The sequence below is a fragment of the Haliotis rubra genome, unplaced genomic scaffold (assembly GCF_003918875.1).
Source record: "Haliotis rubra isolate DU_JTF1 unplaced genomic scaffold, ASM391887v1 Scf966, whole genome shotgun sequence".
In the NCBI taxonomy this organism is placed as follows: domain Eukaryota; kingdom Metazoa; phylum Mollusca; class Gastropoda; order Lepetellida; family Haliotidae; genus Haliotis; species Haliotis rubra.
In genome coordinates this window covers 1-14,047 of record NW_025767708.1, presented here as the reverse complement: position 1 = coordinate 14,047, position 14,047 = coordinate 1, and the positions used below count along the sequence as shown (strand labels likewise).

At 41.0% G+C, this 14,047-nt stretch overlaps 2 protein-coding genes and 1 long non-coding RNA gene across 3 annotated transcripts; 2 read left to right on the top strand and 1 right to left on the bottom strand.

Moving 5' to 3' along the window:
- Positions 1–200: 200 nt before the first annotated feature.
- LOC124265199 lies at positions 201–3,837 on the bottom strand. The gene is made up of 3 exons (XR_006895371.1): positions 3,326–3,837; positions 1,861–1,871; positions 201–212 (listed from the first exon to the last, which is right to left on the bottom strand). It is a non-coding gene; the product is annotated as an uncharacterized LOC124265199 (long non-coding RNA).
- On the top strand, positions 1,782–12,149 carry LOC124265198 (solute carrier family 23 member 2-like). The gene is made up of 8 exons (XM_046699991.1): positions 1,782–2,136; positions 6,182–6,339; positions 6,799–6,887; positions 8,907–8,968; positions 9,143–9,323; positions 9,650–9,770; positions 9,975–10,131; positions 12,062–12,149. Exons 1-5 carry the CDS (start codon positions 1,954–1,956, stop codon positions 9,215–9,217), a joined length of 567 nt encoding a protein of 188 aa, XP_046555947.1. The 5' UTR covers positions 1,782–1,953; the 3' UTR covers positions 9,218–9,323; positions 9,650–9,770; positions 9,975–10,131; positions 12,062–12,149.
- A 139-nt stretch (positions 12,150–12,288) lies between these two features.
- Positions 12,289–13,481, top strand: LOC124265197 (solute carrier family 23 member 1-like). Its single transcript, XM_046699990.1, has 3 exons — positions 12,289–12,312; positions 12,617–12,890; positions 13,351–13,481. Exons 2-3 carry the CDS (start codon positions 12,653–12,655, stop codon positions 13,473–13,475), a joined length of 363 nt encoding a protein of 120 aa, XP_046555946.1. The 5' UTR covers positions 12,289–12,312; positions 12,617–12,652; the 3' UTR covers positions 13,476–13,481.
- The last annotated feature ends 566 nt before the right edge of the window (positions 13,482–14,047 follow it).

Genomic DNA, 14,047 nt, shown 5'->3' with positions numbered 1-14,047 from the left:
GGGTGCCGTTTCACAAAACAACCTCGAGGGGCCTTAGAGTTATGACTGCCGCTTTAAGTATGTCCATGGGACACCAGAAAGGTATTGGGGAGTTTCGACCCAACGCTCACTTTTAGTACCCGCACTATCTGTCATCACTTTGTCTACTATCTGTCATCATGAATCTGTGAGTGGTGAGTGAGTGAGTGTGTAATGAAACATAACAAGAAACACTACTTTACCATGGCCTTAACAGACGACCTCTCGTACCTTCCATGAAATGTCACAAGATTGTGTGTGCAAACTACTTTACCATGGCCTTCGCGGATGACCCATCTTACATCCCATGGTGCGGTGGGATAGCCTAGTGGCTAGGCGTTCGCTCGTCACGCTGAAGACCCGGGTTCGAATCCCCACATGGGTACAGTGTAAAGCCAATTTCTGGTGTCCCCCACCGTGATATTGCTGGAATATTGCTAAAAGCGGCGTAAAACCAAACTCACTTACCCACTCTTACCTTCCGTGAAACGTCACAAGATTGTATGTTAACTTTACCATGACCTTCACCGATGACCTTTCTTGCCTTTCACGAAACATCTACTACGTAACTAACTCATAAGCTTAAGAATGTGAGATTTGTTCAGGTGTTTTTCTTCCGGTAATATATCAATTACTTCACCCTATACACATGTTAGGAATATACATTATTTAACACGGTAAGGTTATGATTATAACACTACTGCCGCGCATTTGTTGTGGCAAATGTTACATGCACCGGTGCAGCCTAGATATGGCGAAATCTCTGTCATCGTTGATGATTAATACGACTATAACGTCACACATAACAGTCGCATTGTGTCAGAAAATATATCACAGTGCTTACAATAACCGCCCCTGGGATCTAATCTGAACGTACATAAGGCTTATATGACCGAGACGCATCATAACTTAAAAATACAGAATATATCAACATGCATGAATTCCGTCTGTCTTGCCCCGAAAACACGGGACAATGAGGGTAAACACAAACAAGAAACAGCCTGTCTCCATTTGGATAAGAAATTATCCATGACGATTTCAGTCGACTGCACAAGTGTTGAATTGACTGGTTGTTACGCGGCGGGAGAGGAGATAGCAGCCGACTGACGAGGAGGGGCAGCCGAGAAAGTGGGAGGGACAGTTTCTGGAGGAGTGGAAGGGTGGAGACTTTTCGTTGGAGAACAACTCCTGCTCGCAAGATTGTAAACAGTGTCTCTATATTTGTAGCAGCCATATGTTTTTTTCTCTGACTGGACGCTGTACACATATGTGAATCAGTACATGTTGTGAGCCAAAGAGCAACCGTTCAACGCGGACTTTGTCCTTTGTGAAGGACAGGTGAGTCAGTGAGTTTGTTTTTACGCCGCTTTTAATATATTCCAGCAATATCACGGCGGGGTACACCAGGAATTGGCTTCACATATTGTACCCATGTGGGGAATCGTACCCAGGTCTTCAGCGTGACGAGACAACGCTTTACCCACTAGGCTACCACCCCCACCCCACCCCCACCCCTCAGATCGACAAGGCCATACTGATAGGTTTACAATTTGATTTCAAAAGTATTTGACAATTATTTCGTTCACACATTTTGACTCACCCGTGAAGATTCGGGTTAAAATTGATCTTCAGCAACCCATGCTTGTCGTAAGAGGCGACAGACGGGATCGGGTGGTCCCGCTTGCTGACTTGGCTGATATATGTCATCGTATCCCAGTTGCATTAATCGATGCTCATGATGTTGATCACTGGATTGTCACTGGTCACTGATCACTGGTCGAGATTCGATTTTTTACAGACAGCCGCCATGTAGCTGGAACACTGTTGAGTGTGGCGTTGAACAACAAACAAACCTAACTGATTTCAGCATTATTTGACGTACGGAAAGACTCAAAACCATGTCTTAACTATGAACTTTTCTCCCCCCACACAGCAATGACATCTGAAAACGGTCCGTGGGTCGACCATCTGCCAAAGGAAATAAATGTCACAATCCCCCTAACATCTGAAGATGAAGAAAATGGCAACAAAATCAACCATTTGCCTCGAACGAGGAAGATCCTATACGGCATTGACGATACACCAGGGACGTGCCTGTTGCCTTTGTTTGCCCTTCAGGTAGGCGAACCGTTTACTGTTAACTTTCTCTGCTGTTTAATGCCTCCCTCAGCATTATTCCAGCTACATGACGGCGGTCTGTTAATAATCGACCCTGGGACAGACAGTGGTTGACATGGATCTAGACCATTGGCAGATGATGACATGCATCAACCAAGTCAGCGAGCCTGACCTCGAGGTCCTGGATCTTCACGGGTCCTGTGTTTGTATGTCCATCTGCGTAGTGTTCAATATTGCATATTCTATTTACATTTCGAGGGACAGCGATACGAGTATGAACAGCATACAGGTACGTTAGACCTAAACATGTGACCGACACGTTAGTAACATAGTATAGACCCACATGGAGTAAATTACCAAAGAAGAAGCTCCTCTGGAACGTGTTCAGATATGGCGATAAAACGACCAAATCTTAGTTCATAGGAATTTGTCAAACCGCTCGAGTGATGAATTCGGTTAATCATTACTCCTTTCATTATTTTCATATTTGACATTTAATGGTGTATATTTCATTTATTCCATAGCAATTGAAGCAAATCAACAGCCTTATAACATCTTTTGAGAAAATCCATTTGCCGAGAAAAACGTTCCTGGAACTTTTAGATAAGAAATGATGAACGTCGTGTTGGTAGCATGCTCGAAACTGTATGAAGCAAAGGGAAAAACCCTTTAATGTCTTTTGGGAAAATCCATTTGCCCAGAAATGTTTTTTAGAGCTAGTCATTAAAAATGAAGCTGTATAACGGTAATAGCATCAATAAAGATTTAATCTGTTGTGTTTTAATACATCTGTGGCGTAATAGTCCTCCCCTCCTTGCGGATGTGTTTCTTTATGTGCATGAGTCAGAATTTCTGCTCGGGTTGGCAGTTAGGCCGTCCGTATTTTGTTCTGTGTTTCTCATCTCCCGACCGACCCAAATTTTCCTTCCGACAGAACAAAAGCAAATAATTTTATTTTACAAAATGCTGTCGACAGCAATAATTTCAGCCCGATCAAACGAAAAATGTGTCTTAAAAGTCAACTTTGAAAAAATGTAACATTTTGAAAAGTCTCTCAAGCATCTAAATGGGCGATCTTTTTTAATTTATCTTCCCTTCACTAATCCGCTTGGAGCGCTGATCCGGACGGTCCAACCTTAAACTGACAGCGCATGTCGTATGCGCGATGGGAGCTGTTCTTTTACTAAACACTTAGAGACAGTTAACCAGTACAGCCTTCACCATCACCGTTAACGTTCACGTTGGTGCATATGGACAGTATATCTTTTCCCTTGACTGATGATATATCAAGTGTGATATCCTGAAATATCTGTTCCGTGATTCCATGATACACCGGGGATAGCCATGACTGCTTATATTGCATTAATGAATCGCAAAATGGCCATTCGAAGCGAGGCGGTGGAATCAGATGATCGTTTTCAGGTCATGTTTTGTGATTTTGTTGACGTTTTGCAATCGGTAATTAAAATCTGGCACTACATGTCTGAATATCATTCTTTTAAGTCTGCAGTGTATTTTTGTGTTTGTACTCAAATCTATATCGTATTACGCCGATTAGGCTACATTCATGTAATGCAGTACGGTCGGGAGCTGATTCTGTGCGCGAAATGTGAACACATTGTTATGCAACGTGTGAATTTCGTCGTGAATTTTATCTGATATTTTTGTATGATGGTGCGTGTGTACTTTAATATTACATTACACATGCATTACACTTTATTCAGTCATTGTACAACAGTATTATCTGTTAAATTTGTAATAAGAATATGCATACACATATCTACATGGAATTTATGTCATAAAAAACATTTGATTTTAAACACATTTTCTGTGTTAATTCCTAACAAACAGACATAATACTTAAGCAACCAGTGAGCTACCAGTGGACGACAGCCTTTGACCGGTGGCCAAAAAAAACTACAAAAAGTGATAAATCTCTCCAAAAATAAAGAAAGTGCCATTTAAAGAGGCTCTATTAAACGTTTGTAGCATAATTATTCCATTTAGCTTCCTTATGTTTAATGATATATGAACTGTCTAAAATTGAGAAAAAAGGATTCTCACAATAAGAAAAGCCTCTTTTTATGGTCTGGGTACTGGAGGAGGGTCATTATCTGTCACCAGCTTGAAAAGAAGATGGCAAACTGCTTCTTCTTCTTTTTTTTTTTGTTTGCATTCTTTATTTTTTTTCTTCGCCCGCCCGCCCCTCATCAGCACCAGTTTGGAGATGAGAAACATAAAAAAAAAGTGGATGGTCTTACTTTGCTCAAGAGGTTTCAATTAGGCTTCAGCTATAGCGTTGCCCTGTTATCATTCAATAAAAGTCAAATAGCCGATTCCATACAACCGAGTCACACACCGGAACTTGAAAAAACGGAGACCCGCTAGACAGCAATGGACATCCAGAGTGATAACAATATCTCTCCACAAGGCTTCAACTTTCCAATGGGTGACTTTCCTTTCATGCCCTCGCTTCAGACAACATTCCAACAGCTCCAGCCTTTGGTGTTGACATTTCACGCGTATTCTGTAACAATCTATCATGCCCATTTTTATCAAGAATGTAAAGAGCGTCACACGACTAAAATGTTGCTTGATCAAAGTTACAGCATTCGGGTCCTAGGTAAAGCTTTCAAAACTACTATGGTATATACGCCGTGGAAGTTTCAAAATTTTAAGTATCACTGACAAAAATGATGTCCATTCCAAATTGTTGGAGTTTTAAGCCTCAGATACGTGTGTACTAAAACTAACGGCAAAAGCAAGTACATATTTATAAGCACGTACTAACACTCGTACGCCACTATTTGTAATTAAAGAATATATAATGAATACTATTAATGCATACTTCATATGGAGACTCCGTGTTTCGAAGTTAGTCAACTGAATAGAACTGTTGTAGTTGTAATGATTACTTTGTATACTAAGGATTAATTTCTTCAGGTCATTACCTATAACGAACCGTCAGCATTAATTATTACATATATTAATAGTTTGTAATCTATCGGCCAGAACCCGAAAGCACAGATTGGTGCAAAAGGATTGTTAAAACATCAAACCTCTTCTTTGTCAAGCAGTGTGAACAGACGTTAAGACACCTGAACAATTAGGGTGTCTGTTTTGTGCGACTGTGATTCATAACCTTTATGTGGTGAATGTGGCAGAGTGTCCACATTCCTCACACTGTGTACATTTGGAGACGCACCTGCCTTCCGATTGACACACTGCAGTTGCATTAAACATATCCCACAAACATAAATGAACAAGAATAACATGTGCAATGAGCATATCTAATTGGCATTCCAGTTTGATTCAATGGTGATCCAGCTGTATCAAGCTCCACAGAGTTCTCTCCCATGGGCACACCAGACTCCGATGACCAGCGTAACGAATATAATCGTATCCTGAATACATTAGGATTCTTTCCTGGTCATTCTTTAACCAGTGCCCCATTGGAAGTGTCCTTCCTTTAAAGACTGTTGGTTCATTATAACAGCAGATTCATAAACAATGCACCAAAACTGCCTTGGGTATAATGTGAACAAGAAAAAAATAGGCGATATCATTTGGATAGTCGAGTTCACGCAATGCGTGGGTGAAACGATGATCCACTTGCTCTCATGCGCCATACGTAGCTCTGCAAATCTCCTGCTGATTCCCATTAGGCTGCCAGGACCGTTTATTTTGCATACCGAATTCAAGAACATCCCTAATTACATTATGGTGTTTGACTCTGCCTGTAATGGCTGAGCTCTTGAATGTCATAATAGTGAAAACTTCCACGATCTGATGTTATCACTGTTTTTCAGTGATCCAACCATATATTTTCATAACTGTTTTGCCCTCTACCCCCAAAGGAAACGGATGAATCTCGCAGTAAGACTAAACAAAGACACAAACAAGCAGGATCCAAAGGTTAAAATATAACGTATGGACGTGGTCATATTATTCTTCAAATCCCCAAAATACACACCACTTAGGAAGCCACGATATTCCAGTAGACCCATATAAGGCAGTCACTATGTTAAAAATCATCTCGTTTCAGCAACTGATGACGAGTATTGGTGCAGTGATATCAATCCCTCTGCTCACTTGCACAGTCATTTGTGCAGATGACCTTCCAGAGGTAAAGGCTGGAGTAATAAGCATCTCGTTCTTTGTGTGCGGGATAGGGACGATTCTCCAGAACATCTTCGGAGTCAGGTACGTCGTGTTACACATACATCAGCAACATTTTGTCTGAATTGTAAATTGCAAGGATTTAGGGAGAAACAGTTCATATAATGTTAATTTTAAAATAGTTTTGGAGAAGAATACCATTGTGCTGGCATCCAGTAGTGTTCATCAAATGTAACTTTGTAACATCTCAAAAACAAGAAAAATAAAGTTTAAAAGATATTTGTTTTCCATGAATGAAATATTATCAAACAATTATGGTGTTTGGAAGGGCTCAGTGTGGTTCCGAACACTAAATACTATCAAATTGGCTGTAAACCATGTAGATATTTATTCATGAAGAATATGGGCTATTCACATCTGTTGATGCCAAAGGCATATCATATTTGTTACGTGTAGGATATTCTACAAGTCTAGTAGGTATGTTTTAGACTGGTCAGAAATGATTGTGGATATAGAGAAATTATGTTCCCTACAATATTTCAGATTACCCATTATCCAAGGAGCGTCTCCAAATTTCCTGGCAGCAATTATCTCGATGATGGCGGCAGACAGGTGGAAGTGTTCAACTGAAAGTAATCTGAAACTTTGAAGTATAGCCCAACGGCCTCCTTATCATGTCCATTGACACCCGGGTCTGCGCTAATTATCAGCTACCCCGTTCATACAATTTACATTTTATGCCGGATAAAATCGAAACACATTATTCTCCGGCGCTGTTGTTTTATATTTACCTGCTGAATGTTCATGATTTCAGCAGAATCATAAAAGTGTCTGCACATCGGCTTTACGATGCATATATCAATGAATCAACTACAGAAGGTCCACCCGTAATTCAGAACAACCACATGTGTTTTCAGCAATGGGATAGTCACAAAATATCATAGTGATGAAATGAGAAGCCTATGATGAAATCCATTCCATCTTACCAATTCTTATTCCGAGGAGCCACGAATTAATCCTGAGTAAAATCTCAGAAACAAAAGCGTCCAGGACACCGAAGTCCAGGGTGCCGTTCCACTAACCGATCTTAGCCCTACGCCAATCGTAAAACCCTAAAATCCCAATCTTAGAGTGACGTTACGATCGGCTTACCGTTCCACTAACCAATCTTACCCAAGTCAATCGGAAAGTTAAGATCCAAAGTCTAAGTTGCTCATGACCAACTTAGGATCGCTAAAATCAATCGTAGAGAAACCTAAAGTGGTGGCTTTCATAGTCTATATGAAGAAGAAGAAGAGCGAGCATTTCACCGTGAGCGTCCCCTAAAATCCCCCATGAAATGAATTTGAATATTTCTGTGATGTAAACAAACACTGCACTGAAGCCTTACAAATGTCAGGCCAGTCTGACCACTGTCGTCATAGGAACACAACCGAGCGAGTCGGTGTAACACATTTGTAAACAATATTGCAACGTCATGGGACAGTTGTGAAGTGAACAATGTTCTGAAGCAAAAAGATACAAATATGTTTGATTTCACTGCGCATATTTGGTGGGGGATTCTAAAGGCAGGCCGCGTGTTATTCAAGTTATTTTAGACTCCTCACGGCTTGTTAATTCTGATTGACAAGGTTCAGGCACATATTAAAAGCTCTGACACAATTGACATTTTTAAAGTTCAGACTTAAAACCTGTTCTCAGTATATTACTTATAATCTCGGCTGTAAATACTCTCGTGTAAATTATCTGTACATAGCGCTTTGAGCATGCCCCAGGATGTGGAATAGGGGCACTATAAATATGCATTTATTATTATTATATTATGCCTGATACCCAGCGTTCACACGCACTTGCACCTGAAACCAAGGTGCTCACTACCCTAATATTTTAGATTATTTAAAGACCGCCGCCATATAGCTGGACTATTGCTGAGTGCGGCGTAAATCTAAACTCACTCACTCACTCAGTTGGTTCGTAAACTACTTCCATCATTTGCTAGACTATGCAAAGGGAGATAACTCGTGCCACGCATTCCTCTATCTCTCGCACGAAAGAGTCTCGATCTAAGCTTGGATCGGATCGTAAGATCGGGACCGGCTACGATCGGCCTAAGATCGGGTCGTGGAACGCGTGTAACTTTTAACTAAGACGATTGTAAAATTGGCGTAACTTGCTAAGATTGATCTTAGATAAGATCGGTTAGTGGAACGGCACCCAGGACAAACAAATGTGAAAATATCACAACTCATATGTGTATGAACAAAGATAAGCCGTTCCATACTTATCAAACGGCATCTGATCATTACTGTCATTTGTAGGCGCCATCAACCTTGTAATATGTACACACGTAAAGAGATGAAGTCACACACACATATATACCTTTTGGTAGGGACAACCGGAAACGTCTGATAGATTACTTCGTTTACTATGGATAATTTTACTGTATTCACTACAGGACGAACAAGCACAAGAGTGTACGACAGAATAGCTCATTCAATGACGTTTTTGAAAAACTCATGGGCTTGTTTCCTTTCCTCGAGACGATTTTTCTGCCATGTAATGGGATCGCACTTTCATCATATCTGCTCGTGATTGTATCGGTGCCACTGATAAATCCGTGCTATTGATATGATCATATTGAATTTCTGCAGTTCCTGTATCTCACACGGTCAATGGGACAACTGATCTGCCATGGGTAGTGCGAGTGAGAGAGGTAAGATGTCTTCCCAAAATTACCACAACGCCAAACATGCCGTTATATGAAATAGATTATGTCAATATAGTCAACAATGGGTCATTTGTATACTATTGTAACATAATGTTGTAGAAAACGCCAGGAATAAAGTCATAAAATGAATGAATACAATTTCAGCATAATATCTTACAGATCCAAGGTAACCTAATGCTGGCATCTCTGACACAGATTGTGTTGGGGCAACTGGTGTTGTGGGCTTGTTGCTGAGATTCATTGGGCCTCTGACCATCGCCCCAACTATTGCACTGGTTGGTGTGTCTCTCGCCCCGCTAGCTGGTTCGCTATGCCAGGACCAATGGGGAGTCAGTATTGGGTAGGACTTTTATTGATGACACGTGCTTTGGCCTCATATCTGATGCTTCCATTTAAACTTCTTTGAGCATATCTTAATATTGACCCATGTGGTTATTCTCAACTAATACAGTTCAGTGCAATTCAGATATATATTATTTTAGGAAAAGGTTGTTTTGTTGAAATGCATGACCTTCGCCAGTCACTCGGTTATGCCGCAATCGTGTAATACTACCTGGTGGTCAGTTAACAATAGACTGTAACTGGTTCTCGTCTCAAAGCTTCATGAAACTTTATGTTGGTTTTCATGTGGTATATTACACGACCATTTCTAATTTTAACTTGCAGAACAATGCTTCTGGTAGTGTGCTTCGCGTTGTTCCTTGGGGAATACCAAATTGCAGTTCCCGTGTATACAAGACAGGAACGGTGCCATATTAATCGTTATCCCATGTTTCAGCTTATACCTGTAAGTAAATAGATGACCTTTCAGGATTATTTCACAAAGTGCAGTTTGTTATGTGGTGAATATTCGTGATGTCTGATAACATAATAATATCTACCGACCTTTATTTGAAATAAGAATTAGGAAAACAAAAGAGAAAAATACGAATCAATTTCAAAAGGAATTGTGATGGACCAGTATGGTTGACACGAAATCTCCTTTTTCAAGGTCTTGCTATCAATTGCCATCATGTGGATCCTATGTTGTGTGCTGACACAAACTGGCGTGTTTCCTAGCAACAGCACAGACTCTGGTTTCCAGGCCAGGACAGATTCAAGACTCCACGTCGTAAAGGATGCCCCGTGGTTTAACTTCCCATATCCAGGTACAAGTGAGATGTAACAGACAAACGACTCAGTTATTTTCTCATGCATTGAGATGCATGGCCGTAATCACTGACCCATGGTGTCTCCAGGTTACAGTCACCGGGTACAGACCACAACTGTTTCCAGAACCTTCCATTGGCATCCACGGGAGGCCGTTTATCATGTTCACCATCACCTTTTGTTTTAGAATGCCCGTAAAAGTGTTTTTCATTTTAACAGAGTTAATCTGTTTGGTAAAATTGTGTTTTGTTTTCCCCAACCTTTATTTTTGCGGAAAGGACAATCAACTCTTAGGAGAAATATGTTTTCTTTCGTTGTTTTGTATTTCAGTTAAATCTTTTTCCAAATTACCTTTTGCCTTTTTGACATGGGATTCCCTGATGATTTTAGTTTAAGGCACAGCTCAATCCATGAAATGTATTTTCTAGCTTCGGTTAGTTTTTCTTCTTGAAACCGGTTTTCTCTGGTGCTTTATTATTAGTATCAGATGCTTTTCTTTGAAACTGTTTGTCGTTCCTCCAACGTTCGAGCATTATTAATTCCAGTATCATCACGAGGGGCATTTGACATCCTCATCAAATGCTGCATCCATGTGGGGAATTGAACCTGCAGATTCGGCGTGAAGACAGCACGCTTCAAATACGTTAAAGCTCACATGCAACGCAAAACACAACTTTGCAGATTCTGACACCTTTCGGTATGGCCTTATAATAACAAATTATCCAAAATGCAAATTCAGAATATATAGTTGAAAAATAACGCGATGAAAAAATTCCCGCGAAATCGGAGTTCAAATGATTCATTAATTTCACCCCAGCTGGGGTGAAAAGTGTTTTCAACAGCTGTGCTGCGCCACGCACATAGCGCATGCGCAATGATTAGGTTCGCGCGGCTTGAACCGGGATGCGTGCAAGGATCATCGCTGTGGTCGAAGTTGGGGAACAAAAGATGTTTCTTGTGATTACAAGCATCTTGGGTCTGCAGTAATAAATATACACCGGTTCCATACTTTTTCTTATTTTGGTGGTTGGCAGATTTGCAAACCAGGTTTTCAAGAAAACATAGCATTAGAAATACTAATTTCATTGTTAACAAATGCTCAGCTTGAAAACTGAAATGTTTATTTCTATCGAAACATAGAAAAAACAAAAACATGTTGATTGTGATAAGCAGCCTCTGTCTAAGACAAAAGTCAATATCTGTTTTATTGACACCTATGTGTCTGCCTCCCTGTCTGCTAATGACAATATGAAATACACAACTTCAATCATTGACCACATGCAATTTGAACTTAACATCAGGCTAGACACCATAAACAAAATACATTGATTTATGGCTCGTGCACCTGAGTTCTTTCTCTGTCAGATTATGTAATTACACAGATAGGCAGGTGTGATACTTGTACACATTGTTGATTGCAAACAAACTGCACCATTTTTTCTTGAATGACTGGATCGGACGGAAACCGGTGGAAACTCAGATTTCAGTTTCAAGTCCTGCTTTGTACTTGGACGAACGACAGTTTCTAGCTATGCAGTAGTTCACCATCTCAGTATTTCTTGATACTGGATCGAACGCAAATGCAGAAAAATGAGCATGTATTTACAAAACCCAACATCTCTTTACACACACACAAAGAGCTCAGAGCGTATCGGCAAATGAACCAGCCAATGAAATACTTCGTTACACTTAAGTGCACGCCCACCCGCTCTGACTGGGTTAGGTATCCCGGCTGCTTCTGTTTCGAGGGTAGTGATCCCCAAGTACCAAATATTGCACTTTTGATTTGCGATTGTACACTTTATAAGTTTGTTTATTTGTTTTTTCATAATCAGCCATGTATATTATATGTCATGAATAAATGATAATTGTGCCTTAATTATGTTTATCTTTTGGATGCAACTAAGCTTTCACTTCTTCATACTACAGGGCACTTGGGTTGGCCCACTATCAGTGCTGCTGGATATGTGGGGATGTTGGCAGCTACCATCGCCTCCATCATAGAGTCTGTCGGAGACTACTTTGTTGCTGCCCGTGCCTGCGCCGTCCCTCCTCCCCTCGCATGCTGTAAATAGGGCATTATGATGGAGGGCCTTGATGCCTGATAGCCGGCAGTGTTGGTGCTGTGCATGGGATAACATCTTACAGCGAAAAACGTTGGAGCTTTAGTCGTAACCAAGGTCGGTGAAACATACCACCTCGAATATTTACTGAGGAGTGAGTTTGTTTTACGCCGCTTCTAGCAATATTCCAGCACTATCACGGTAGGGGATACCAGAAATGGGCTTTACATGTTCAACAGAAATATTGTTTCTACTTACAAGTATTATTTCACGTACACTTACAGGACAAGAGTTGATAAATGTTAAGAATTTGCTTTGAATTACGAAATTCAATGTATTTATCCAACAAATTCATGTAATCGCACACCTAGTTTGTAAAACATTCACGATCCTTTCACCTTTCGGTTTCTCCTTCTTCCAGGTTGCAAGCAGATCTGTCTTTATCACGGCAGGTGTCATGCTGACTGTGTGTGGCATGCTGGGTAAATTCGGTGCTGTGGTGAGCCTCATTCCTACTCCAGTGATTGGTGGAGTGGCCCTAGTGACATTCGGAATGGTGGTCGCTGTCGGTCTGTCTACTCTGCAGTTTGTGGATCTGTCTTCATCGCGGAACCTCATGGTGCTTGGTCTGGCGTTGATGTTGGGCATAATACTACCACAGTGGGCGAAAAACAACCCCAGAGCTATTGACACAGGTGGGTGGGTGTACGTGAAGGAGACTGTGGACTGCTTCAGTTCGTATTCCAACAATATAACGAAAGGTAAACACCTTCCCAGTGTGTTGGTTGCAACATGGGTGAAAGAAAGTGTATGCTTATTGCTTCAAATATATGGCGGTGGTCTGTAAATAGTCGAGTCTGGACCAAATACTCCAGTGATCAACATCATGAGTATCTGTCTATTCAATTTGGATATAATGAACTGTGTCAACTAAGTCAGCGGGTCTGACCTCCCAATCCCGTTAGTAATATATCGGTTGACAAACATACTGAAATACATCATTCCTTCAACTACTGGGCATATGTTATTCATCAGGATGACCATAGCTACATGTCTTTCCTCAGAGGAGAGTGATAAAGTCGCAATCGTCCAATCGACTCTGCCTTTAGTAAAGCTTTGTTTGTAAAGGTTATAATTGCTTTTCTTCATTTCCAGGTCACGATGAGTTGACCCACATCTTGAACGTCCTACTTGGATCTCCCATGCTGGTGGGCGGCATGGTTGGGTGCATCCTCGACAACATAGCTCCAGGTAACTGGACTCGTGAAGGTCCGGGTTAGAATGAACCTTCAGTAACCCATGCTTGTCGTAAAAGGCGACTAACGGGATCGGGTGGTCAGGCTCGCTGACTTGGTCGACACATGTCATCGGTTCCCAATTGCTCAGATCGATGCTCATGCTGTTGATCACTGGATTGTCTGACCTAGACTCGAATATTAACAGACCGCCGCCATATAGCTGGAATATTGCTGAGTGCGGCGTAAAACTTAACTCACTCACTTCAGGTAACTGGAACACCATCAGGAGTAGAGAATGACATTTTCTCTTATATTCTATTCACGACGATCGGTGCTAGTTATTGATGACAGCTGGTTCATAAACACTGAATACAAAACAGTTGTTTAGCCATTCTAAGTAGAAATAATGTCACGTACGATCAGATACATGGGTATTATCTTTATTGCATTCAACATAATATACGTCCACGAATACTCAACCCCTAAGAAAGGAGCTTCATTGATCGCTAGAACACGTAGAGATTTTCTCTCGTTTCGGCCTCAGCTTGTTATACCGTAACCCACGCTAGCTTTTGGTGAACGTCAACTCTGCTTTTCAATATACCTGAAGGAAC

Coding starts and splice junctions, on each gene's coding strand:
- LOC124265197 (XM_046699990.1), top strand. CDS start 12,653: ATGCTGACTGTGTGTGGCATGCTGGGTAAATTCGGTGCTGTGGTGAGC. Junction 12,891..13,350: donor CCCCAGAGCTATTGACACAG/GTGGGTGGGTGT, acceptor CTTCATTTCCAG/GTCACGATGAGTTGACCCAC.
- LOC124265198 (XM_046699991.1), top strand. CDS start 1,954: ATGACATCTGAAAACGGTCCGTGGGTCGACCATCTGCCAAAGGAAATA. Junction 2,137..6,181: donor TGCCTTTGTTTGCCCTTCAG/GTAGGCGAACCG, acceptor ATCTCGTTTCAG/CAACTGATGACGAGTATTGG. Junction 6,340..6,798: donor CAGAACATCTTCGGAGTCAG/GTACGTCGTGTT, acceptor ACAATATTTCAG/ATTACCCATTATCCAAGGAG.